Below are 24,944 nucleotides of genomic sequence, written 5' to 3' on the forward strand. Positions count from 1 at the left end.
CTTTATTTATAAAAATATTTCTCTTAACTTGTCCTATATTAAAAAGCAGGATATTCTGAAAAGTCGACATGCACTATACCCCATAAGAAAACACTGACCTTAAATATTTTTAAAAAAGAACACACTACTGGAAAATGAAGTATTATATCTTCTCCTGAATAGATTACCTTAATATGATGTATCTACTTTTTTCCTCCAAATATATACTTAAAATATTAAAAGTCAGTCATAATTAAAGAGAAAACTTATGTAAAGTAAAAAAGTGGAAAGATACTGACTCACAAGGATGTGCGCAGCCACTTAATTTGCATATTTCTATGGCTTTACTAATTTAATTCTCAGACTTCACAAATTAAATGTCTGCTAAAGTTTTCATCTAAGATGTCTTGTTAAAAAAAAAAAAAGACAAAACAAAACCACAACAGAACACTTACTTTTATTCGGTGATCATCCGTGTCTGCAACTGTTGCTACTCTAATAAACATGGGATTTCTTTTGTCTATGATCTCAAGCTTCATTTTTTTCTGGAATCCATGTGGAGGTTTCTGCCATAACAGAAAATTTTATACAGTGAGATTCAGAGGAAGGGAAGGTGAACTCTATGTCACAAAGACAGAATTAAAAAAAAAAAAAAAGATGAGCTATTACGAGAACTAGCCTTTCAAACTCAAGTTCCTAGAATGGCTTTCGACCTCACTCTCCCTATCGAAAAAATAATCCCAAATCACATGGCCAAGCCCACAGGCAATAGAAACAGCCTGAGCAACTAGTCACAGGAGCAAACAGAAAGCCAAAGATCTTAAGATGAAATTCAAAATACTATGGTTTTTTTGATTAGCCATAGGAATGACGAGTTTCTTCTCATTAGTTGGAGGTGCCTTGGCAAAAATCAACAAACATGAAAATTATTTTTAAAAAAGAGGGAAGAACCTTCAAGTGGCAAAGATGAGACACAGAGATTAGAGGTGGTAGTGAGACCAAAAAGCAACAGATGTCTTTTTAAGAAGAGAATTAGCAATCAAGACACGCAAGATGGAATTGCTCTACTAAGAACAAGAACGAGAATGAGGACCTACAGCTACCTACACCTCAACACTCAGCAAAAACCCATCAGCCTCTGAAAAACTTACAGGCAGAAGGCAAGGTGATTGCTAATGGGTGTAATAAAAGTGTTACTGTGAAAATCAAGTGTGAAAATTATGTAAAGGATGCAGAACAATTAATGCAAGGTACTTAAAGGCCAAACGAGAGAAATCTTAATTTTCTCTCTGATATCACTGTGACACTAGATATGCAGACTGAGCTTGATGTAATTTTATCCAGTTCAAAGCAAAGTGCAAAGCAGCTCTTCTTTGTACGAGGCTATGTTAAAGTTAGAGAGTCAGGTAAAATCCATAAATATGACATGACTCTAAACATTACTCATTTATAAATCCTGAATTTACTCTCAGATGGAATCATACATATTCTTTGATATGGCTTTTCTTCATGTAATATAGTTTTTCCTCTCAAAAATTTTGATGTTCTTTTCTTATGTATTTGGGTCCATGCCTACTAATTAATTCTATCATTAAACATCCTAGAAATTTATGCACAAAAGGATCCATTAAAGAAAAATGTTGTTTATGATAGACTGTTCACATTTTTTTTAAAAAAAATCAAGTATTTAAAATATCTTTCTTTTCCTTTAAATTCATGGGAAAATACAAATTATAAAGATGTATGAGATTTAAAAAATTTAAAAATACATTTCATTTCTTATTCCTCCCTTGCACACAACTGAGGTTAACTTTGAATCTTAATATGCAAGAAGCAATGACCCAGAGTTAGAAAGATACTATTATAAAAACAGACGACCTTGCATTTTGGTAGTCAAACATGCTGATTTATAGCAATAAAAGAAAAAAAAAAAAAAGCCCAGCATCTCAGCTTGTCATAAACAAACCCAAAGGAATGATCAAATATAATTTTCATTATAAAACAATATCTCTTCCTGTTTGGTCTTTCAGAATATCTAGCTGGAAAAACAGAAGTGTGCTGTACAACCAACTCACTGCAAACCAATTCAAATATAAGTATTTTCCAAGGAGACTTTCAAGTCCAAAATGGAAGTATTTTTTAGATGCCAACAACAAAACCCCCAGTAACAATTTTGCCTTTCAAAACTGTAAAAATTCAGAAACATCTTCTTTGGTCTTCTGTTTCTCTCCTATTCCTGTTCACGAATACTCCTTCTGTTCTTAAATTTCAATGACTGAACACTATCATCAACACAAATTAATCAAATATTGTAAAATATAATATCTCACCACTTTGAAAGCTCTTGCAGGAGCAGGTAAAGAATTGGTTTCTTCTAAGTATTTATCCCAAGAAAAATGTTTCACATTTGGATAACCTAAGAGTAAAAACAGTAAATCCTATCAGGTTTAACCAAAATGATAGTGAGAACCACAAACCGACCTATAAAATTATGAGATATTGTTATCATTATAATGAAGAAAATTATGTTCATATTACACAAAATAACTTTAAACTGGCTACACATTCAGAACTACTTGTAATAATGAAACCATTTTCATCTAGATCATGATGTCTTTATTAACTTTTAAATGAAAATTTAATATATACAATTTGCATTCTCAGGTAAGGATAGTCTTAAAACACAAAATACACACAAACATAAATACCCTTTAAAGTCTAGCAATTTTCCTTCTAATAATCTAGGAAAAATTTCATATGTGTATACAAAGAAAATGCACCATTGTTTGTAAATGTGAAAATGTAAAAACCAGTTAAATGACCATCAATATAGAAATGTGCAAAATATATATATATAGTAAGTGTAAAATAGAAAGCATTTATTAAAAAGAATGAGGCACGTTTATATATATCAATATGTGAAATATTCCACATAGTCATATTGTTAGGCCAAACAAATAAGTTAAAATAAATCCTGGAACACTATTAACAAAATGTCTAAAAACAAATATCCTTCCTCCCTCCCACCCTTCTTTTGTTTCCTCCAGAGTCCAAACCCAGTAGGAAGACATGAGTAGGAATTAATGTTGGCCCAGTAGGGTAGGAAATTGGCTACTTTATATAGTCCCCTTTATGGGGACTGAAAAAATAAGTAAATATACTGGAGACAATAGAAGCCAGATTTCTCACTGGCTAAAAAGAGAGGTATAAATATGAAAAGTGAAAAACCAGAATGAATTCAGTGGTGTTGGATGTGAATTGAAGCTAATGGTATAAATTCATGGTTTTCAATATCTACAAATGCATATAGAAATACACATAAATTTTTTATATGTTTACATAACTATATTTCCTATGTCTACTAAGAGGCCGGAAGCAGCATTAGTCCAGTAGCAGTGAGCACACCTAGTGTCTAGGTCTTAGTGTCTAAATATCATTCTCTATGAAAAGGAACCATGGAGTCTGCGAGAAATGGGTGACTTCAGGGTTGGGTCAGGGAAAGCACAAGATAAGCCTAGCTGTAGCAGAAAATAGGAAATTCTCCAAAAAATGATAAAAAAAAACATGTCAAAAGGACATAGAAATCAGCTTAAAGGGGCTCCCACTGGCCAAATCTGAGAAAATCTGGCCATAAAAATAAATAAGGTACTGTAGTAATGGATTATAACCCATTGATGACAATAGTAATGTATGGGTCCATGCTGATATAAATAAACTGAATGATAAATAGGAAGATGAGAAAACTATTCTTTGCAGAAGAATGTCAACTAATTATGTACAAGGAATGATGAAATCAGAAAAATTACCATTTAGCAACTGTCAGAATAATTCACACTAGAAATATCAACAGATGCTAAAATTAGTGAGTGACATGGGAATGAAGTACAGGATATTTATACAATCTCAAAGTGTCTCCCCCAGATACTTATCAGTTACAGAGAGAAAAAAAAAACGACATCTGTGAAGAAGCCTGGTAACTACCACCTTGATCAATTACTAGTAAAAATCAACCAGTAATGACACAAACGGACATCAAGTGCCACCTGAGAGGATGCAATGAGAACACAGCACTGTTTCTGTGATATTCCTGCCAAAAATGCATACCCTGGGTCTAATTACGAGGAAGCACCAATCATGCCCAAATTAAGTAATATTCTACAAAATGACTAACCTGTAGTCATTAATTCTCAAGCATATGGCGGTCATAAAAGTCAAGCAGAGCCAAGTGAAGGAGACCAGAGAAATATGACAACTGAGTAATATGCCTGATCCTTTGGCTATAAATGACATCACTGGTACAACTGACAAACTTGAATGGGTCTCTGGTTCAAGGGTATAGATGATCCACTTACTGTTCTTGCAACTTTTCTGTTCATTCTACTGAATTATAAAAGTCCATGAAAGGAGACAGAAGACTTGGTAATCTGCCTCACATCAGAAGTCACTAATAATGCCTCACACCACCCCTTCCCAGGGTACCTAACCCAGTGCTGTGAAGACACAGCCAGGAACCTGCTGCTCACTGGTCCTGTTTATTTACTGGATCCCTGATGATGACAAAAACGATGATAAGAAAAAAAAAGATCATTATCAAACTGGGAAATCCAAAAGAATCCTCACAGCAATTCAGATGGTGATAGTGGCAATCACTATTCACGGCTCCTAATATGACATAAGCCACAGGACTCAGGAGGACTGAATGGGAGAAATCTTCCAGGCAGCAACACAAAACCATTTTGGGCCACAAAACCATTAATACCTTGCTTTAACACTTTACGGTTTATGTAAATGCTCTTTCATCTTCAAAACAGCTCTGTAAATCAGTAAAGGACAGGAGCTTTTATCTGTGAACATGGGAGAAAACTCAGAAAGTGGAAGGGACTCGCCTTCCCATCACAGGAATGGTTGGTGCCCTGAGTGAATAAAAGATCAGGTACTAACTGAGACGCAGTATCAAGGAACTGGGGACAAGCCTAAAACTGACACCAGCTGGTAGAATGGAATAAGGCTAGTATTTGAAGCTCCAAGCTGAGTCTTTATGCTTACATGCTGCAGGCAACAACCACACAACAGCTCCTAACAAACCAAGGAGGCATCCTTTCCCTGTGATAATGACAGTCTTCATCACTCACAGGAGTATCCACAAGCAACCACATATACCACAGTGATGCTCTGTGTTAGCTAACCACCCCGTCATTTCATATAAGCAGTAGTCACGGCACATTAGTGATATGCTCAAAAACTCACTGCCTTATGATGAAGCCACAGAATCTGTTCTTCAGCACATGAAAATAAACTCAAATTGACATAACAAACAGTAGACCCACAATCAACACAAACCTGGAGGAGTAATAAGGGTTCTTCGATGTTCTTTACACCAACCAACTGGATGAATGTGTGGGCTAGAGGCTTCACACCTGTAGGTTATATAAATTTAAAAATCGTAATTATCAGGATAAATTCTCAAATACTAGTAAAAGTTCAAAAATGTTAGAGATTGTGAACACCTTATACAGAGTTCTATGTTTTACAATCTATCTAATTTGAAAAAAATATTTGCTATACCAAAGGATTTTTCACTCTTCCAATATATAAGTACCAAGTAGATTTTTATCAGATACATATCGTATAAACTTGATACCAGGGAAATAGTTTTTGTTCCCACACAAATTGTGTTATATTCCACAACTTCAAAAACAGCAAAAATTAAAAGATAATAAATTTGTGTGAGTGTGAGTGAAGGGAAGCCCAGGACATTTGCAAGGTTTTGGGCATGGCCACTAGAGAGTATACTTACCATTTTTTGAGACAGGAAGAATGCAAGCACAGCCTGACATTCCAAACAGTGAGTGAAGAGTTCTGTTACTAACACGTTTAATAAACAGGTCAAGAAGTAGATAATGAGCACAAAAATTTGAAGTTCAAGGGCAAGATCAAGGCTAAAAACACATACTTAGGAGTCATCAGCATTTGGGATTGTATTTAAAGCCATGAGCAGAGATGCGACCATCCAGAAAATGAGTACAGAGAACAGAAAACAGAAGAGAAGAGACAAAGAAGTCCAAGAGAGAATGACTAGTAAAGTAAGAGAGAGAAAGAAAGATGAAATCGATTAGGTCAAATGCTACTGCTAGGTCAAAGAAGAGACAAACAAGAACTGATCACTGGATTTACCAACATAAATGTCATTAGTATACTTGAAAAGAGCTGTTTTGGTGGAGCTGGGAATGGGAAAGGGCAAAAGCCTGAATAGAGGGGGTTTAAGAGAGAGTGGAAGGAGGAGATTGGTTCAAGATGGCAGAGTAGAAGGACGTACTCTCACTCCCTCTTGCGAGAGCACTGGAAGCACAACTAACTGCTGAACAATCATCTACAGGAAGACAATGGAACTCGCCAAAAAAGATACCCCACATCCAAAGACAAAGGAGAAGCCACAATGAGATGGTAGGAGGGGTGCAATCACAATAAAATCAAATCCCATAACCGCTGGGTGGGTGACTCACAGACTGCAGAATACTTATACCACAGAAGTCCACCCACTGGAGTGAAGGCTCTGAGACCCATGTCAGCCTTCCCAACCTGGGGGTCTGGCAACGGGAGGAGGAATTCCTAGAGAATCAAGACTTGGAAGGTTAGCAGGATTTGATTGCAGGACTTCAACAGGACTGGGGGAAACAGAGACTCCACACTTGGAGGGCACAGATAAAGTAGTGTGCGCATAGGGACCCAGAGGAAGGAGCAGTGACCCCATAGGAGGCTGAACCAGAACTACCTGCTAGTGCTGGAGGGTCTCCTGCAGAGGCAGGGGGTGGCTGTGGCTCACTGTGAGGACAAGGACACTGGCAGCAGAAGTTCTGGGAACTACTCCTTGGCGTGAGCACGCCCAGAGTCCACCATTAGCCCCACCAAAGAGCAGGGTAGGCTCCAGTGCTGGGTCGCCTCAGGCCAAACAACCAACAGGGAGGGAACCCAGCCCCACCCATCAGCAGACAAGCAGTTTAAAGTTTTACTGAGCTCGGCCCACCAGAGCAACACTCAGCTCTACCCATCACCAGTCCCACCCATCAGGAAGCTTGCACAAGCCTCTTAGATAGCCTCATCCACCAGAGGGCAGACAGCAGAAGCAAGAAGAACTATAACTCTGCAGCCTGGGGAATGAAAACCACATTCACAGAAAGACAGACAAAATGAAAAGGCAGAAGACTACGTACCAGATGAAGGAACAAGATTAAACCCCAGAAAAACAACTAAATGAAGTGGACATAGGCAACCTTCCAGAAAAAGAATTCAGAATAATGACAGTGAAGATGATCCAGGACCTCGGGAAAAAAATGGAGACAAAGATCGAGAAGATGCAAGAAACGTTTAACAAAGACCTTAGAAGAATTAAAGAGCAAACACCTAGAAGAATTAAAGAACAAACAGAGATGAACAATACAATAACTGAAATGAAAAATATACTAGAAGGAATCAAGAGCAGAATAACTGAGGCAGAAGAACAGATAAGTGACCTGGAAGACAGAATGGTGGAATTCACTGCTGTGGAACAGAATAAAGAAAAAAGAATGGAAAGAAATGAAGACAGCCTAAGAGACCTCTGGGACAACATTAAACACAACAACATTCACATTATAGGGGTCCCCGAAGGAGAAGAAAGAGAGAAAGGACCCAAGAAAATATATGAAGGGATTATAGTCGAAAACTTCCCTAACATGGGAAAGGAAATAGCCACCCAAGTCCAGGAAGTGCAGAGAGTCCCAGGCAGGATAAACCCAAGGAGAAACATGCCAAGACACACAGTAATAAAACTGACAAAAATTAAAGACAAAGAAAAATTATTGAAAGCAACAAGGGAAAAATGACAAATAACCTACAAGGGAACTCCCATAAGGTTAACAGCTGATTGCTCAGCAGAAACTCTACAAGCCAGAAGGGAGTGGCATGATATATTTAAAGTGATGAAAGGGAAGAACCTACAACCAAGATTACTCTACCTGGCAAGGATCCCATTCAGGTTCGACAGAAAAATCAAAAGCTTTACAGACAAGCAAAAGCTAAGAGAATTTAGCACCAGCAAACCAGCTCTACAACAAATGCTAAAGGACCTTCTCTAAGTGGGAAACACAAAAGAAGAAAAGAACCTACAAAAGAGACCTGATAACAATTAAGAAAATGGTAATAGAGCATACATATCAATAATTACCTTAAATGTGAATGGATTAAATGCTCCAACCAAAAGACACAGGCTCACTGAATGGATACAAAAACAAGACCCATATATATGCTGTCTATAAGAGACCCACTTCAGACCTAGGGACACATACAGACTGAAAGTGAGGGGATGGAAAAAGATATTCCATGCAAACGGAAATCAAAAGAAAGCTGGAGTAGCAATTCTCATATCAGATAAAATAGACTTTAAAATAAAGAATGTTTCAAGAGACAAGGAAGGACATTACATAATGATCAAGGGATCAATCCAAGAAGAATATATAACAATTATAAATATATATACACCCAACATAGGAGCACTTCAATATATAAGGCAACTGCTAACAGCTATAAAAGAGGAAATCGATAGTAACACAATAATAGTGGGGGACTTTAACACCTCACTTACACCAATGGACAGATCATCCAGACAGAAAATTAATAGGGAAACACAAGCTTTAAATTACACAATAGAACAGATAGCCTTAATTGATATTTATAGGACATTCCACCCAAAACCAGCAGATTAGACTTTCTTCTCAAGTGCACATGGAACATTCTCCAGGACAGATCACATCTTGGGTCACAAATCAAGCCTCAGTAAATTTTAGAATACTGAAATCATATCAAACATCTTCTCCGACCACAACGCTATGAGATTAGAAATCAATTATGGGGAAAAAAACATAAAAATCACAAATACATGGAGGCTAAACAATATGTTACTAAATAACCAAGAGATCCCTGAGGAAATCAAAAAATACCTAGAGGCAAATGACAATGAAAATACGATGATCAAAAACATATGGGATGCAGCAAAAGCAGTTCTAAAAGGAAAGTTTACACCAATACAATCCTACCTCAAGAAACAAGAAAAATTTCAAATAAACAATCTAACCTTACACCTAAAGGAACTAGAGAAAGAAAAACAAACAAAACCCAAAGTTAGTAGAAGGAAAGAAATCGTAAAGATCAGAGCAGAAATAAATGAAATAGAAACAAAGAAAACAATAGCAAAGATCAATAAAACTAAAAGCTGGTTCTTTGAGAAGATAAACAAATTGAGAAACCTTTAGCCAGACTCATCAAGAAAAAGAGGGAGAGGACTCAAATCAATAAAATTAGAAATGAAAAAAGGAAAAGTTACAATGGACACCACAGAAATAAAAAGCATCCTAAGAGACTACTACAAGCAACTCTATGCCAATAAAATGGACAATCTGGAAGAAATGGACAAATTCTGAGAAAGGTATAATCTTCCAAGACCAAACCAGGAAGAAATAGAAAATATGAACAGACCAATCACAAGTAATGAAATTGAAAAGGTGATTAAAAATCTTCCAACAAACAAAACTGCAGGACCAGATGGCTTCACAGGTAAATTCTATCAAACATTTAGAGAATAGCTAACACCCATCCTTCTCAAACTCTTCCAAAAAATTGCAGAGGAAGGAACACTCCCAAACTCATTCTACGAGGCCACGATCACCCTGATACCAAAACCAGATAGAGATACTACAAAAAAAGAAAATTACAGACCAATATCACTGATGACTATAGATGCAAAAATCCTCAACAAAATACTAGCAAACAAAATCCAACAATACATTAAAAGGATCATACACTATGATCACGTGGGATTTATCCCAGGGATGCAAGGATTCTTCAATATAAGCAAATCAATCAATGTGATATGCCATATTAACAAATTGAACAATAAAAACCATATGATCATCTCAATAGACGCAGAAAAAACTTTTGACAAAATTCAATACCGATTTATGATAAAAACTCTCCAGAAAGTGGGCATGGAGGGAACCCATCTCAACATAATATAGGCCATATATGACAAACCCACAGCAAACATCATTCTCAAAGGTGAAAAACTGAAAGCATAAGATCAGGAACAAGACAAGGATGTTCACTCTCACCACTATTATTCAACAGAGTTCTGGAAGTCCTAGCCACAGCAATCAGAGAAGAAAAAGAAATAAAAGGAATACAAACTGGAAAAGAAGAAGTAAAACTGTCACTGTTTGCAGATGACATGATACTATACATACAGAATCCTAAAGATGCCACCAGAAAACTACTAGACCTAATCAATGAATTTGGTAAAGTGGCAGGATACAAAATTAATGCACAGGAATCTCTTGCATTCCTATACACTAACAATGAAAGCTCAGAAAGAGAAATTAAGGAAACAATCCGATTCACAATTGCAACAAAAAAGAATAAAATACCTAGGAATAAACCTATCTAAGGAGGTAAAAAACCCGTGCTCAGAGAACTATAAAACACTGATGAAAGAAATCAAAGATGACACAAACAGATGGAGAGATATACCAGGTTCTCAGATTGGAAGAATCAACATTGCGAAAATGACTATACTGCCCAAAGCAATCTACAGATTCAACGCAATCCCTATCAAATTACCAGTGGCATTTTTTACAGAACTAGAACAAAAAAATCTTAAAATTTGTATGGAGACACAAAAGACCCCGAATAGCCAAAGCAGTCTTGGGGAAAGAAATGGAGCTGGAGCAATCAGACTCACTGACTTCAGACTACACTACAAAGCTATGGTAATCAAGACAATATGGTCCTGGCACAAAAACAGAAATATAGATCAATGGAACAGGTTAGAAAGCCCAGAGATAAACACACGCACCTGTGGTCAACTAATCTATGACAGAGGAGGCAAGGATACACAATGGAGAAAAGACAGTCTCCTCAGTAAGTGGTGCTGGGAAAACTGGACAGCTACAAGTAAAAGAATGAAATTAGAACACTCCCTAACACCATACACAAAAATAAACTCCAAATGGATTAAAGACCTAAATGTAAGCCCGGACACTATAAAACCCTTACAGGAAAACATAAGAAGAACACTCTTTGACATAAATCACAGCAAGATCTTTTTTGATCCACCTCCTAGAGTAATGGAAATAAAAACAAAAATAAACAAATGGGACCTAATGAAACTTAAAAGCTTTTGCACAGCAAAGTAAACTACAAACAAGACGAAAAGACAACCCTCACGATGGGAGAAAATATTTTCAAACAAATCAACGGACAAAGGATTAACCTCCAAAATACATAAACAGCTCATGCAGCTCCATGTTAAAAAAACAAACAACCCAATCAAAAAATGGGCAGAAGACCTAAATAGACATTTCTCCAAAGAAGACATACAGATGGCCAAGAAGCACATGAAAAGCTGCTCAACATCACTAATTATTAGAGAAATGCAAATCAAAACTATAATGAGGTATCACCTCACACCGGTTAGAATGGGCATCATCAGAAAATCTACAAACAACAAATGCTGGAGAGGGTGTGGAGAAAAGGGAACCCTCTTGCACTGTTGGTGGGAATGTAAATTGATACAGCCACTATGGAGAACAGTATGGAGGTTCCTTAAAAAACTAAAAATAGAATTACCATATGACCCATAATCCCACTACTGGGCATATACCCAGAGAAAACCATAATTCAAAAAGACACATGCACCCCAATGTTCATTGCAGCACTATTTACAAAAGCCAGGTCATGGAACCAATCTAAATGCCCATCGACAGACGAATGGATAAAGAAGATGTGGTACATATATACAATGGAATATTACTCAGCCATAAAAAGGAACGAAATTGGGTCATATGTAGAGACATGGATGGATACAGAGACTGTCATACAGAGTGAAGTAAGTCAGAAAGAGAAAAACAAATATCATATATTAACGCATATATGTGGAATCTAGAAAAATGGTACAGATGAACCAGTTTGAGAGGCACAAATAGAGACACAGATGTATTGAACAAACATATGGACACCAAGGGGGGAAACTGGGGGGCAGGGGTGGTGGTGGTGGGATGAATTGGGAGATTGGGATTGACATATATATACTAATATGTATAAAATAGATAACTAATAAGAACTTGCTGTATAAAAAATAAATTAAATAAATAAAATGGAAAGCCAAAAAAAAGGGAGAGAGTGGAAGGAGATGGGAATAGCTAACTCAAAAAATACATTTAAGGGGTTTTGTTTTAAAAGGAAGCAGAGAAATGAGAAATTAGAAAAAGGGAGGTTGTTGGGTTTTTTTAAATTTGGGACATACTTAGGGGAAGCTGGATGAGGCATATATGGAAATCTCTGCACATTAAGTTTAGAATTACTTCAAAATAAAACTTTTTTTTAAAAGATGGGAAATATCACTTCATTTATTCAAGACATATATGCTGAGCGACTACCATGATCAGGGCACTGTTCTAGGTGCTAGGGCTACAACAGCTACCAAAACAAACAAAAATCCCTTCTCCTGCTTGGGTACTGTAGGAATAATTCAAAAGAGAGGGATGACCTATCAATGCAGAAGAAAACTCACTCTGTGCGAGGGAGCAGAAAAGCGTAAGAGCGGGGGGACATCACGCACAGTTAGAGAGAAGGTTCGACAGAGATCAGAAAGGTGGGGAGACAACATGGTGGGAGCATGTGGACCTCTCTTTTGAGCATGTCTATTTTGTCAGTGATACAGGAAGCAAGCTGATCAACTGAGTGGGAGAAAAGGAGAGGGGTTGTGAAAGATTTGAGGGAATAAAAAGGGGAGTGAAATTTCCTGGAAGAATAGACAAGGACATGTAGCAGGATTATGGGGCAGGACTAAGGGCCCGGTTGAAGTTAGCAGTCATGAAAGTGAGTTAGGCCAGTCAGCACGTGGCGTCTTTCTCCAGCTATATTCAACCGCTCAGGCACAGGCAGAGAGTAGGCAGAAAGTCAGATTCAACCAGAATTGGGATTTTGCCAGGCAAACACAATATAAGGAAGTAGAGGCTATACTTACAAGGGAGTAGTTATAACAGTATTACAAAATATACAGGCATCTTGAGGCATATTACAATTAAAACCTTAAAAAAAAAAGTTGGTAGAACATTTCCCATCTGTGTTCTCAAAGATGATAGGAATCATGAAGTTTAAAAAAAACGTCAGGACCCTACGATCAAATATTTGAGGAAAATAACACATCTCCCTCTTAGAGATTTACAAAATACATCATTGGCATATTAAAGACTGAAGTTATTCTACACCAGGCATACTTCACCTTATTTCACTTTGCTTTACTGTGCTTTGTAAAGATCACATTTTTTACAAATTGAAGGTCTGTGGCAATCCTGTGTCGTCAGAAGATGGTTAGCATTTTTTATCAATAAAGTGTTTTTTAATTAAGGTATATACATTGCTTTTTTAGACATAATGCTATTGCACACTTAACAGACTACAGAGAACTTTCCAGGAAATGTTGTAAGTGAACTAACACACAGTCACCACTTTCCAAGTCAATCTTTCCAAGTGAGCAGCTCTGACCAGTAACACAAGATGAGCTGATGGAACCCCAATTTAGTGCTGATTTTTCTCAAAATCATTTCAGTAGAAAGTACCTTTAAATTTATAGTTGAAGGTTTTTATTCACTTATTGAATATCTCCTACCCACCCTCCCTTACACTATTATTTTTCTTAATCTATATAGGGTTACATGTGTATGTGTATGTCATTATTTTAGAAATGTGAAAGGAAGACATAATGCCGCCCAGTTCATATGGCAATTGGTACATTTCTTACACTATACATTTTCATAAAAGATATTTTAATACCCAATTCCTTCCGAGGCATTATTATAAATTGTATAAGCAAAACTATGGAGCTCGATTTCCAGCTGTACTATTCTTTCCTAGACAATTATTTGGTTATGGATTATTAGTAATGATGCAGCCTTTATTTTAGAGAAATTTTTATTTTATTCTAGGGAAAGCTGTTAATTGATACAGGGATCCTTAAAAATGAAAAAATAAGTATATAATACTTTAATTTTTTTCTTCCCAATTTAAGACAACTATCAAGTACTTCTAATTACCTGTCAGGTTCATGTTGATTGAAATAAAAGCATTAGACATAATTAACTCTTTTGATTCTACTGGATTTCTCTATAAATTACAAGTAAGGAAAATACTGTATCATATTTTGGCGACTCATTCCTGTATTGCCTGAATCTTATATAAGGTTTTAATATTATTTAAATATTGATCAAAGTCACCGTCTAAAATAAACCAGGAAACTGTCTCAATAATGAAAATAAAAATAGTCCTATTTTATCTAGTTTACTTATAGCTCCTCAATAAACAAACAACACTTCCATCAGAAGTTGGAAGGCTGTGAAATCCTTTGTTACTATTGAAACACAAGTCATCTCTTAGTCCCATCTAGTGTTCAGAAGCAGAAATGTAACCAAGAAAAAATATATTGAAGAACAACTAATGGTGAAAAGTTTGGCAAACCGTTGCTCCCTGTGCCTTTCCTTTCTTTCTTTGGGGTTTTATGTGTATTGTTAAAGAACTCCATCTCAAAAAAAATTTTTTTTGAAGTCCACTTCACAAGCAAGTGCAAATTATTTATGAAGGCTGCTAAGATCCAATCAGATCTAGACTGGTAAATAATAACAGAAGTAATAATTCATGAAAAATCCATGTTTGTAATATAAAGTGAGCAAACATTAAGATCCTCATTTTATGGAAACACTGAGAGGTTAAGCGATCTTGGGTTAAAAAGAAAGGGACCCTGGTTGTATCAGTCACAGCCAAAAGCTAAACAAAAGTAAGGCACACATGCTGGGCTCCCCGGATCTCGGCAGAGAGTCAAACAAGAACATTTCAAGACGCTCACTTAAGGAAAACCTCAAAGTCTTCATTCAAGCAATGGTTTAGATTCTTTGAAGAAATACAGCACTCTTGGCCTCTCTCACTCCCTAAATCCAGAGCATGATGACTGTCAATTTATTTCCCAGGGCCCACTTTCCTGGCTCCCACTCTGTGCTAACTCTTCAGGGCTTCCAACACTCGGTTTTACTACTAAACCCCAAACCTCATCATACGGAGTCATCATAGTTCTCCTTTTCATCCCTAATTCATTTCCAAACCCATTCCCCACAGTGGCTATTTTCAATATTCGTAATTTGCTTCAAGATTAAAACCTGATTTCACTAACACAGTGACTACTAGGAAAAGATAAAGGAGGTGCCACCTCATCACTCTCCTGTCAATTTTCCTTTCCTGTCTTCATTTCCTCCATGAGTGAGAATAAAGCTTATTTCTTCCCAAGGCTAGCCCCTCCTACGGGACACGGTATCCTCAATTATCCAGTCTCAAATGTCTCCCCTCTCCCTCTACAGTGGCTTCCTTCCTTCAACCAAGCTCAACACTCTCTGTGTGCAGGAAACCCTCCTTAAGGGTTGACACCCCCTCAGGCAATAATCCACTTTCACCTTCAGGGCCAAACTTCTCCGCTTGATGTCCTTTACAGCTATCTCTTTAACCTTTTGCAAACTGGTTTCTGTTTCTAAAATCCTTATTTTAATCCTCACACCACCTTGTGAGATAGGGACTATTAATCCTTTCTGCAAAGGGGGCAACTAAAGCTTAGAGGAGTTAAGTCACTTACTGAATCCCCGGGCTGCCATACCCCAAACATACCCTTTTTTGCCCCATGGGCTTAAACATAAGCAGTGCTTTCCTGGAATATTTCATCCCAACATCTAAGTACTAATTCCTATCATTCTTCATGGTCCAGTTCAAATCCCATGTCCCCAGGAAGACAAAAAGAAGAAGTTTGCAATCCACTTGGAAACAATCAGTAAAAGGTCCCAGCCCCATATTTGTTCTAATTCACTAACTCAATGCTTCTCTTTTTCATAGATCTGTTTGATGATTTTTCAGCCTAACTCACTGGGATATCAGACTGAAATTCAAAGACGGCTGAAGTGGCAACCTCATTCTAGTCAACAGTCGCCTAAGTCCTGTTGTCATGGTTTCCTGGTTCCCAAAAGACAAGGTCACGTGAAAATAACATTTGGGGGGGGGGTTGGGTCACATATTGCTATTATTTATGATTATTATTAATATTATTACTTTGTTAATTTTTTATTTTATATTGGAGTATAGTTAATTAACAATGTTGTGCTACTTTCAGGTGCACAGCAAAGCGATTGATTCGGTTATACAAATACATGCATCTATTCCGAAAATAACATTTCTTTAAAGCAAGATTCCTTCCCAGGGCCTGAGGGAAGAGAGGGGGTGACTGCTCATTGTGGAGCCCAGCCCTCACGCATCGGAAGATGATCGAGGGAAAGAGGCCACACGCTGCTCCGGGAGGATGGTGGCATCCTCACTGGGAGGGCTTTCCTTCTGCCATCCTTAAAGTTCTTTCCAGTATTCCAATATTCTGTGATATTTAGGATGATTCCTAAGTCTAATCACTGTCAAGGGGATAGAATTAAACGACTACCAACTACCAGTGATAAAAGCACAGAGGAAACCCAGAGGTAAACCAATTATTATTCTAATATATGTATATTATTTCCTTCCATTAAAAACTACTTCAATCCTACATAAATTTAAATCCCACATAGCACTCCTCTTTGGAAGGAAGAAATGTTTTACTGCAATTAAACATGCAGTACCACAAATGTGTGTGTGTGTGTGCGCGCACGCGTGTGTGTGCATGCGTGCGTGAGCGCTTTCAAATTCCCACTAAGGTAAAAAGAGATAAGATCACTGTCCAATTCAAAGGGAAAAAAATCTCATTTCCAAACTATTTTAAATTGGGAAAGCAATCCGATTTGTATCCTCAATTACATACCTAAGTAATTTATGCAGATACAAACCATTCCAAAATTCGAAGATCAAAGAACATAATATTTAATAAGGCTGGAGAAATTCCAGTGCACTTAAGCAATTTTCAATGTGCCTTAATTGTATATTGAGGCAGAGAACACACCGTTATTCTTTTTCTGACAATTAACAAAATATAACTTCAAGAGTTAGAAGTATAAGTATATCCTCAAAGTACATTCCATTCTAAAAATAATTTGGTTGTGCTCATAAGAGTACAAAATCAGAGCTGAAAGAGATCAATTTTTCCCCCTGCTCTTTCTAATAAGAACCCAGGATGCTTCCTAGTCCCTAGGCATTTGCCATCAAAGAAAAATGTGACAAATTCTTCTAGAATTCCTCATTACTTTTTTCCAGAAGAATGTTTTTAAAGGAAATACATCTTACGTCAAATAAGCAGCTTACACTTTTAAACCCTGTAATACTTACAAGACCACAAAAATAACTGAAACTAACATCCACCCATATTGTTTAAATCAGGCAAAAGCTCTAAAAAAAATTCTCCCTAAATGAATCAGAACTTTAAAAACAAAAAGCTCTCATTTCAACAAATTCTAACTACTGCTTTAAAGTATCATTTATTAATAAAAGGACTGTATCCTAGTCATCAAGTTGGTACTGCCACCATCACAGCATATCAAACACAGGAGGGAGAAATATGTTCCTCCCAGGACAGATTACAGTATTTCTGAATTTACAGTTTTCTCATCTATTCACTCACTCAAGATAGGTACACATAATTTTAAATGAAACAAAAACCACCAGTTTGCAGAAAATACGAAAAAGAGAAGAACATGTTAAGCAATACCATGAGGATTCAATCAGCAAACCCAGAATGTGGGAGACTCAACAGGAAAAACAACCTGGTTTCTTCAATAAAAGTTACAAGGGGAAGAAAATGATGGAGGAATAGGAATCTATAAATTAAAATTGATCAAGAGAAACATCAAAGCAATCATAAAATGTGCACCTTATTTGGACCTAAAGCAAGCAAGCAAGCAAGCAAGAAAAAAAGAAAACCAAGACAATTGGGGGAGAATGTTTAAGTATGTTAGTGACATTATGCCATTTATAACTTTATATATTTGAAGAAAGAAAAAGAGTATCTTTAGAAAAGACATTCACAGATGAAATGCCATGGTATCTGGAATTTGCTTCAAAGCAATCCTGGTGTTGGGAATTTAGGAGTAGGAAAACACAGGAAACAAGACTGATATAAATTGGTAACTGCTGCTGGTAGGTAATGGCTGCAGGAGGGTCACTCTGTTATTCTCACTTTTGTATATACTTGAAATGGTTTATGTTTCAATAATAAATTTGATTGCAAACTGAATAAAAAGATATCCTATGAGGAAAATTATGCTTTGCAGAAAAAAGCTGGGTTAAACATACTAAAATATTGACAAGTACTTGACTCTCTGCGATGTGATCATGGAACTACTTTAAAAAATTCTGTGAAAACCATATGTAACATGTAATTCAGATTTTAAAAATTCACCGTTTAAAAGTCTGAATAGCAAATGGCTTTCACTGTCTCTCCTTTTTTAAAACAATGCAAGTAAAACTGATGCCTGTCTGAGAATCCAATTTGAGGATTAATGGAAATTATTGATGGCTCTACTGAATATTTAAATATACACATACTGAAAAAGACAGGAAACAAGCTTTCCTGAAACTGAGCTACATTTATATAAATTAAACTCCATTTGCTACTGTAACCTTAGCCTTATTTTATAAAGATGTCTGTCACTTCTCATTGTAAGTATTCTCCAGAAGGAACTAAACAGTGCAGAAATGACTTTCACCAGCAAACTGAATTGTAGTTTCATCAATGAACATGAATTTGGTATGAAAAGTCATTATTTCAATTGCTTAATCAAAATCTCATGATTTGATTATAATTATTTTATGATTATGTAATTTTATAATTACGTTGCTCCTACCACTTTATGTAGTATAGTCAACACCCATAAGGATTAAAAACAATATTCGTCAATTAATCATTTGTATTCAGCAATTATAAATAGTTAAGTTAGCTACTGGGCATGAAAACATGAAAGGAAGATTAAAATGTTTTCCTGAAAAATGAGATGAAGGGGAAGTGTGAGTCTGTGCATACATTCACGTGTGAGTGTCTGTTGGGAGTGTGGTATGAATTGCACTTCCACAGGAGGAAGTCAACTAAAACACAAATCACGAAGTAGAATTAAAGGATGTTATTTAGAAATATAGGCCATATGGAACAGGTAAAAAGTTAAAAATCTGAAATGGGAAAGAGTGGGACAGAGCACTGTTACTTTAGTCATAAGCTTTGCATTATTACTGTTTTTAAATCATGTACTTGGATAAACACTCAATTAATAAAGCACACAGCAATGGAAAAAATGTCTTACCAATAGTCATAGCTCTCATCCCAGTTGTCAAAATGTACGAGGAAACGATTGTCCACCATATCTGTTACCGTAGCAACACAGATGAATGCAGGGTTCTTTTTGTCTACAGCTTCAAGCTTCATTCCAACTCGAAAGCCTGATGGGATCACTGTCTATGAAACATACAGATTTAATTAGAGATAAGCACACACTTAACAGCAAGGACCTGCACCCTCTCTGCACCTCTGCTTGAAGGCCTGGCATCCATCAACTGTATTCACATAATTTAAAAATCATGAACCACTTTTACAGCAGAGTTGCTTTCCAACAAGCAGCAATAAGAAAAATGCCCTGTTGCTACACCCAATTAACTATCTGGACCTTTAAAACTTACACACCCACAACCTCGCAAAGTTAATTAACTTTAACACGTGTCTTGGTACTTTAGATGACTACACGAGTTAGGCAAGTTTTATTTACTGTAGAGTTTACTTTCAGTTTTTCTTTTCCTTTATTACAGACTTAACATTGAAAATTATTTCACACAAAATAAGCACTTAAGTTAAAAATGTGTGTAAGTCAGTATAAATTCACTCCCACTTCTGAAAAGGTCTTACAAAAGAGTACTCTATTGAAAGTAGGTCATCTTCCTATACAAAAGGCTGCAAATTATTACAACTTTGATTCAACAATACAGATATTATTCACAATAGCACGAAAAGAACTGGCTATTAACACATACAGCCATTCAAAATAGTTTGTAATATAAAGAAATCCACAGATTATCAGCCATCTGGGACATGAAACTAAGACAATAATAAGTTCAGTAAGACTTAGTGCTTGAGGTGCTGCAGGTGTAAACATTCCTTACAATCTTTTGTGAGGAAAAGTATCCTAATCTCAGAGAAGTACTTGAATATCAGTTATATCAATCACAACACATTACAAATCATTTCAGCCCTTCTAAAAAAAATCCTTCTGTCCAGACTGAAGCGCACAGATACTATTCTAATCACTTTAAGCAAAGTAGATGTTATCTCTCTTTTTACTATAATTATACAGCTATCATTACAAAAATGTGGACAGCCATGTATCTGAATATGTTAGAGTGAAGTTCTGTCTGAGTCGAAGGATCAGGCACTAATGCTACACAGATACTGTTACTACATATTTAAGCCCTGAAATTATTTATCAGTGTTCTGACCGTAAATATTTGAGTATTCTAAGGTAGAGGAATCTAGAAATAGAAAAATTAATTGCCTCTTAGATACCGAACACACAGCCCAAGATTAAGTTTTGTGCTAGCAATGCACAGAATTTAAGACGATGGTTCAAGGCAGTGGATCAAATCCCTGACTGAACTCATCACCAGAGAACCAGACACGGATGAGGAAACTTGGAGCAGTGACAGCAGGCAGGTTGCTGAGTTCTCCACCTGACTGACCTTCCTCCCTTGTCCTGACGGAGAATGACGCCGAATGACTACGCAGTATTTACATTTCAGCAATTAAGCTATCCTCTCAATTAAGACATTTTAAAAATAATAACCTGGCTCATTATCTCTATTAATTACCTGAATGCACACACACACACATCCCTCTCCAGTTCTCTAACTCAACCTGGCGTATGTTCACAATTTGATTAGAGAATGTTTCAGCCGTGACTGATGCCCTCAAAACACCCGGTTAATGTCATTTCCCAAATGAGGGTATCTGGGGTGGGTGAGAAGGTTTTTCCCCACTCCTGATATTTATTTGGAGGGAATTCCTAAGTGAAACATGACTGCCTCTCTCTACGCTCTCACTCACTGTCCCTAACTGGTGAATCTGGAAGGAGGAACTGGTCACACCTTGAAGAGTAAGCTGGCCTACAGGGCATAACAGTCTCCACTCTGCCCCTCTAGGAGCAAGAGCTGTCCTGCAAGAGGGTAGTCTGCCCTGGTCCAGTGCTTCTGGGCTTGGCTGGTGAGGTGGGAAGGGCCAGTAAACCTCTTTAACCCCAGGGCTCAGAATCAAGAAACTCATCTGCCAGCAGATATAGGCCATGCATGTACTCCAACTGAGCCCTTACACCAACTATAAAGATGAGACTTTGGTTTTCCACCTGCTTGCTCTCTGTTCTTTCCAATGAGATCAGAACTGGGGCAGGGAAGAAGGCTAACATATCAGGCCTCCTCAGAGATGCCAACAGGTCAAGAAGTAGAAAATACAAACACATCCAGACTTTGCTTCTGTTACACTGCGGAACAGAGCTAGAAGCTGGAGAGAAGATTTAAATGATAGTCTCTAGCATGCAAATCTAAATGGGGCTACATGCATCTCACTATGTGAATCCCATTTGAACGGTACTCCTAAAGTCAAGTGACAATAACAATGAAATGTCACAATTTTTCTTATGCACCTTAACTGTAAATTATACCTAGGTTTTATACTATGTTGCCTTTTATTATTTAACAAAAAAAGACAGCCATGATATGGCTAAAAACAGACATTCATTCATGATGATTTTAAGCTAATTTTAAAGTTTAATTAAGATAAGAGCACTGTATTTACCAAAGCTATAAAATTTATTATAGTTTCTTGTTATCCCTTGTAATTTATCTAGTGAAACACTCAAAAGCCACTTCCTGTGAAAGGAAAAGTATTTTGGAGGTACTTACTATATTCTGATTTTCAAATAATGACTTGGGAGCAGCCTGAGCTTTGCACGTCTTGAGATAAGTCTGCCAATTAAATTCTTCTTCTTTATACCCTAGGGTAAGCACATATAAACACACAGTAAAATACCAAAATATTTCACACTTAGCTTTCCCTTCCTACTTTTATCTGTAACTCCAACATGCCAAAATCAAGCAATCAGGTGACTCTTTAAATAGATAGTATTTAACTCATAATTTATATCTATGTATTTTTATACACAGGGTATTTATTTCCAACAAATTATATTATTTTTTTCAATTCTGAATGAATGGTAATGGATGAAAGAAAAGGTGTAAGAAAGCAAACATATATTGTACTCAGATGGACTTCTTTTTATTACCAGACCATTTCTACCAGTATTTAGGTAGAATTCCTCAGCAGTGAGCTAGAGTAGTTGAGTTCTTTGTTTTTCCCTCACCCGTTCTACTCTGGGAGACTAACTTGTAGGAACAAGTGGGAAGCTGGAAAAAATGGTAATAACAACAGATAAAATCTTTCTGGCCTGTCACCACAAGAATGACAATTCAAGATTTATGAAGTAAGCATGTTGGCAAATTACAATAATGGAAATGTCCTTGTCTTAATTTTCACAATTTCATGTTTAATGCTGGTAAAGCCAACATTTTCTTCAAAAAGGAAACTGAGCATTTAATTTTATCTACTCATGTGCTCTCTTCTACTTCCATCAAAGTCCAGAGGCTGGTGTGAAAGGAACAGCTAATAATTCACCATATATAACAGGCCAATTTATACAAAGGCTTACAGATTTTCTTTTTCATCCTTATCTTTTCTAGGTGCTTCTGTTTGATTCTTCAGTTATCTGAAAATACTATTCTGCCATTAATTTTTCACTTAAAACCAAAGGATAGCTTGTCCATTAAAACCCAATAACCCTGAGACAGGCCAAAAATATCAAACTAGTAACCTGGTTCTTTGACATCAAGCAAAAAATACTGAATGTAATATGAAAAGGAAGGAAATAAGAAATTATTAAACATATTAGGGATGAACTGAAAAAGATGGGATCTGTTATTCTTGGATGTTTTGTAAACATGGAACAGACAGAAGCATTGGCAGACTGTAATATAAAGAATTTAATAATAAAAGAGTAAGTGCTATTAGTCCAACCCCCAGCTAAACTGATTTTCAGTGTTATATTCTCCTTTCCAGTCTCCTAAATATTCAGATATGTAAGTTCAATGCATAATTTCTCAAGAAATTTTTTATTTACTGAAATGTCAGTAAATACACTTAGCTATGTAAACAGGTTAGAACTAACTTTTCAATCATATTTCAAGGATGTATTTGTGTGTGTGTTGTGTGTGTGCATGAAATAGAAATCTGTAGCTAAAACCTGTAGTCAAAATTAAGTATCAAGCAGATGTTATGTGACATGCAAGTAAGTACGTGGACATAGTTTATTCTCCTAAGTAGGATTCTATTTTTTAAATTTCTTTCACTTTATTTTATTTTATTTTTAATTAATTTATTTATTTTTGGCTGTGTTGGGTCTTTGTTGCTGCGCACGGGCTTTCTCTCTAGTTGCGGCGAGCAGGGGCTACTCTTGGTTGCGGTGCGCGGGCTTCTCATTGCGGTGGCTTCTCTTGTTGCGGAGCACAGGCTCTATGTGCGTGGGCTTCAGTGGTTGTGGCTCACGGGCTGTAGAGTGCAGGCTTAGTAGTCATGGTGCACGGGCTTAGCTGCTCCGCGACATGTGGCATCTTCCCGGACCAGGGCTCAAACCCGTGTCCCCTGCATTGGCAGGCGGATTTTTAACCACTGCGCAAGCAGGGAAGCCCTAAATTTCTTTCACTTTAATAAACATTTTTCATCATTAACAATAAGCTTAAATTTGGGCCCACCTGAATAATCATAAAGTCTGAATTCTTAAAAATCTAAATTAAGATGTAAGAAAATAAGTGTTTCAGAATATAAAATGTGAAATTAAAAAGTGACAGTACCTTTTGGAGGATGGAGTTTGTGGCCAGTTTTCTCACACCACCCAACTGGGTGAATATCCAGAGCATCTGCATTTACCCAGAAGTCATAACAATCAGAATATCCATCAAAGTGCAGCTTTATCCGGTATCCACAAACCTGAAACAGGTAAAGGAGGTCGATTAAAGAACAAAACAAAACAAAAAACCCAGAATATTTCTGCACATGTACAAAAGTAAATTAACATGGATGTCAAGTATGATACGGATTATGTTCACCAAAGCACCCTCGTTAACAGCCACAAAAACAAGTGAACAAATAGCAAAATCTAAAGGCGAAGGCTATTACATTGGGAGGAGCTGAGCTACAGTGTTCCGGCATCATCCTCAGTTCCGCCAGGAGCACATGGATCCTGGGTGACAATTCTCCCATGCAGACAAGTCCTCTGTTCATTCCCTACATTGTACAAGCACGTGCTACCAAGGGGAGCCGGCAGCACGGGGTGCACAGCTCCTGCAGGGTGCCAGAGTGGGTGCCCTGCTGGGCACTGGCTCAGTGCTAGCTCTCTGTCCTCTATAAAGCTCCACACACAGCGATATCCAGCCAGACCTCGGCTGGTGCAGACACGGGGAGAAGTCAACTTATTCTCCTCTCCACTAGTAGCAGAGTGGGGAGAAAGAAAGAAAAGCCTCCCCGATTCATACTTAGATGAGACAGGCTCCCTGGAATCCAGTGAAAACTCACTCTGTGTAACACATGCCGAATGCTGATACCACATTATCTGCCTAAATTAGGGCCCCACTCGGGGGAGTTCTCAGTTAAAAAAAAAAAAAAAAGGTTATGTAGGTTTATGGGGCCTTCGCTGGGTCACGCTTGGCCTTGGGCTCTCAAGACAGTTCAGCCTCTCAGTCTCCTTCCCACTAGCACAGCAGATGTGTTCAAGTGGAACCACACGCCACACCAGACCTCTGACCACGCCAGGGCACCTGCCTCGCAGAAGTCTGAACAAGAAGCTTGAGAT

At 37.1% G+C, this 24,944-nt stretch overlaps 1 protein-coding gene across 6 annotated transcripts in view; it reads right to left on the reverse strand.

Moving 5' to 3' along the window:
- L3MBTL3 (L3MBTL histone methyl-lysine binding protein 3) overlaps positions 1 to 24,944 on the reverse strand; it is a 120,100-nt gene that overhangs the window by 51,820 nt on the left and 43,336 nt on the right. For all 6 annotated transcript variants that reach the window (XM_036872190.1, XM_036872195.1, XM_036872191.1 and 3 more), the window contains 6 exons: positions 23,947 to 24,082; positions 21,946 to 22,037; positions 19,308 to 19,459; positions 5,320 to 5,396; positions 2,310 to 2,395; positions 435 to 545 (listed from right to left, as the gene is read on the reverse strand). In XM_036872190.1, coding sequence (XP_036728085.1) covers positions 435 to 545; positions 2,310 to 2,395; positions 5,320 to 5,396; positions 19,308 to 19,459; positions 21,946 to 22,037; positions 23,947 to 24,082 — 654 coding nt within the window. The remainder of the gene's footprint in view (positions 1 to 434; positions 546 to 2,309; positions 2,396 to 5,319; positions 5,397 to 19,307; positions 19,460 to 21,945; positions 22,038 to 23,946; positions 24,083 to 24,944) is intronic.

The sequence above is a fragment of the Balaenoptera musculus genome, chromosome 12 (genome assembly GCF_009873245.2).
Source record: "Balaenoptera musculus isolate JJ_BM4_2016_0621 chromosome 12, mBalMus1.pri.v3, whole genome shotgun sequence".
Classification (NCBI taxonomy): domain Eukaryota; kingdom Metazoa; phylum Chordata; class Mammalia; order Artiodactyla; family Balaenopteridae; genus Balaenoptera; species Balaenoptera musculus.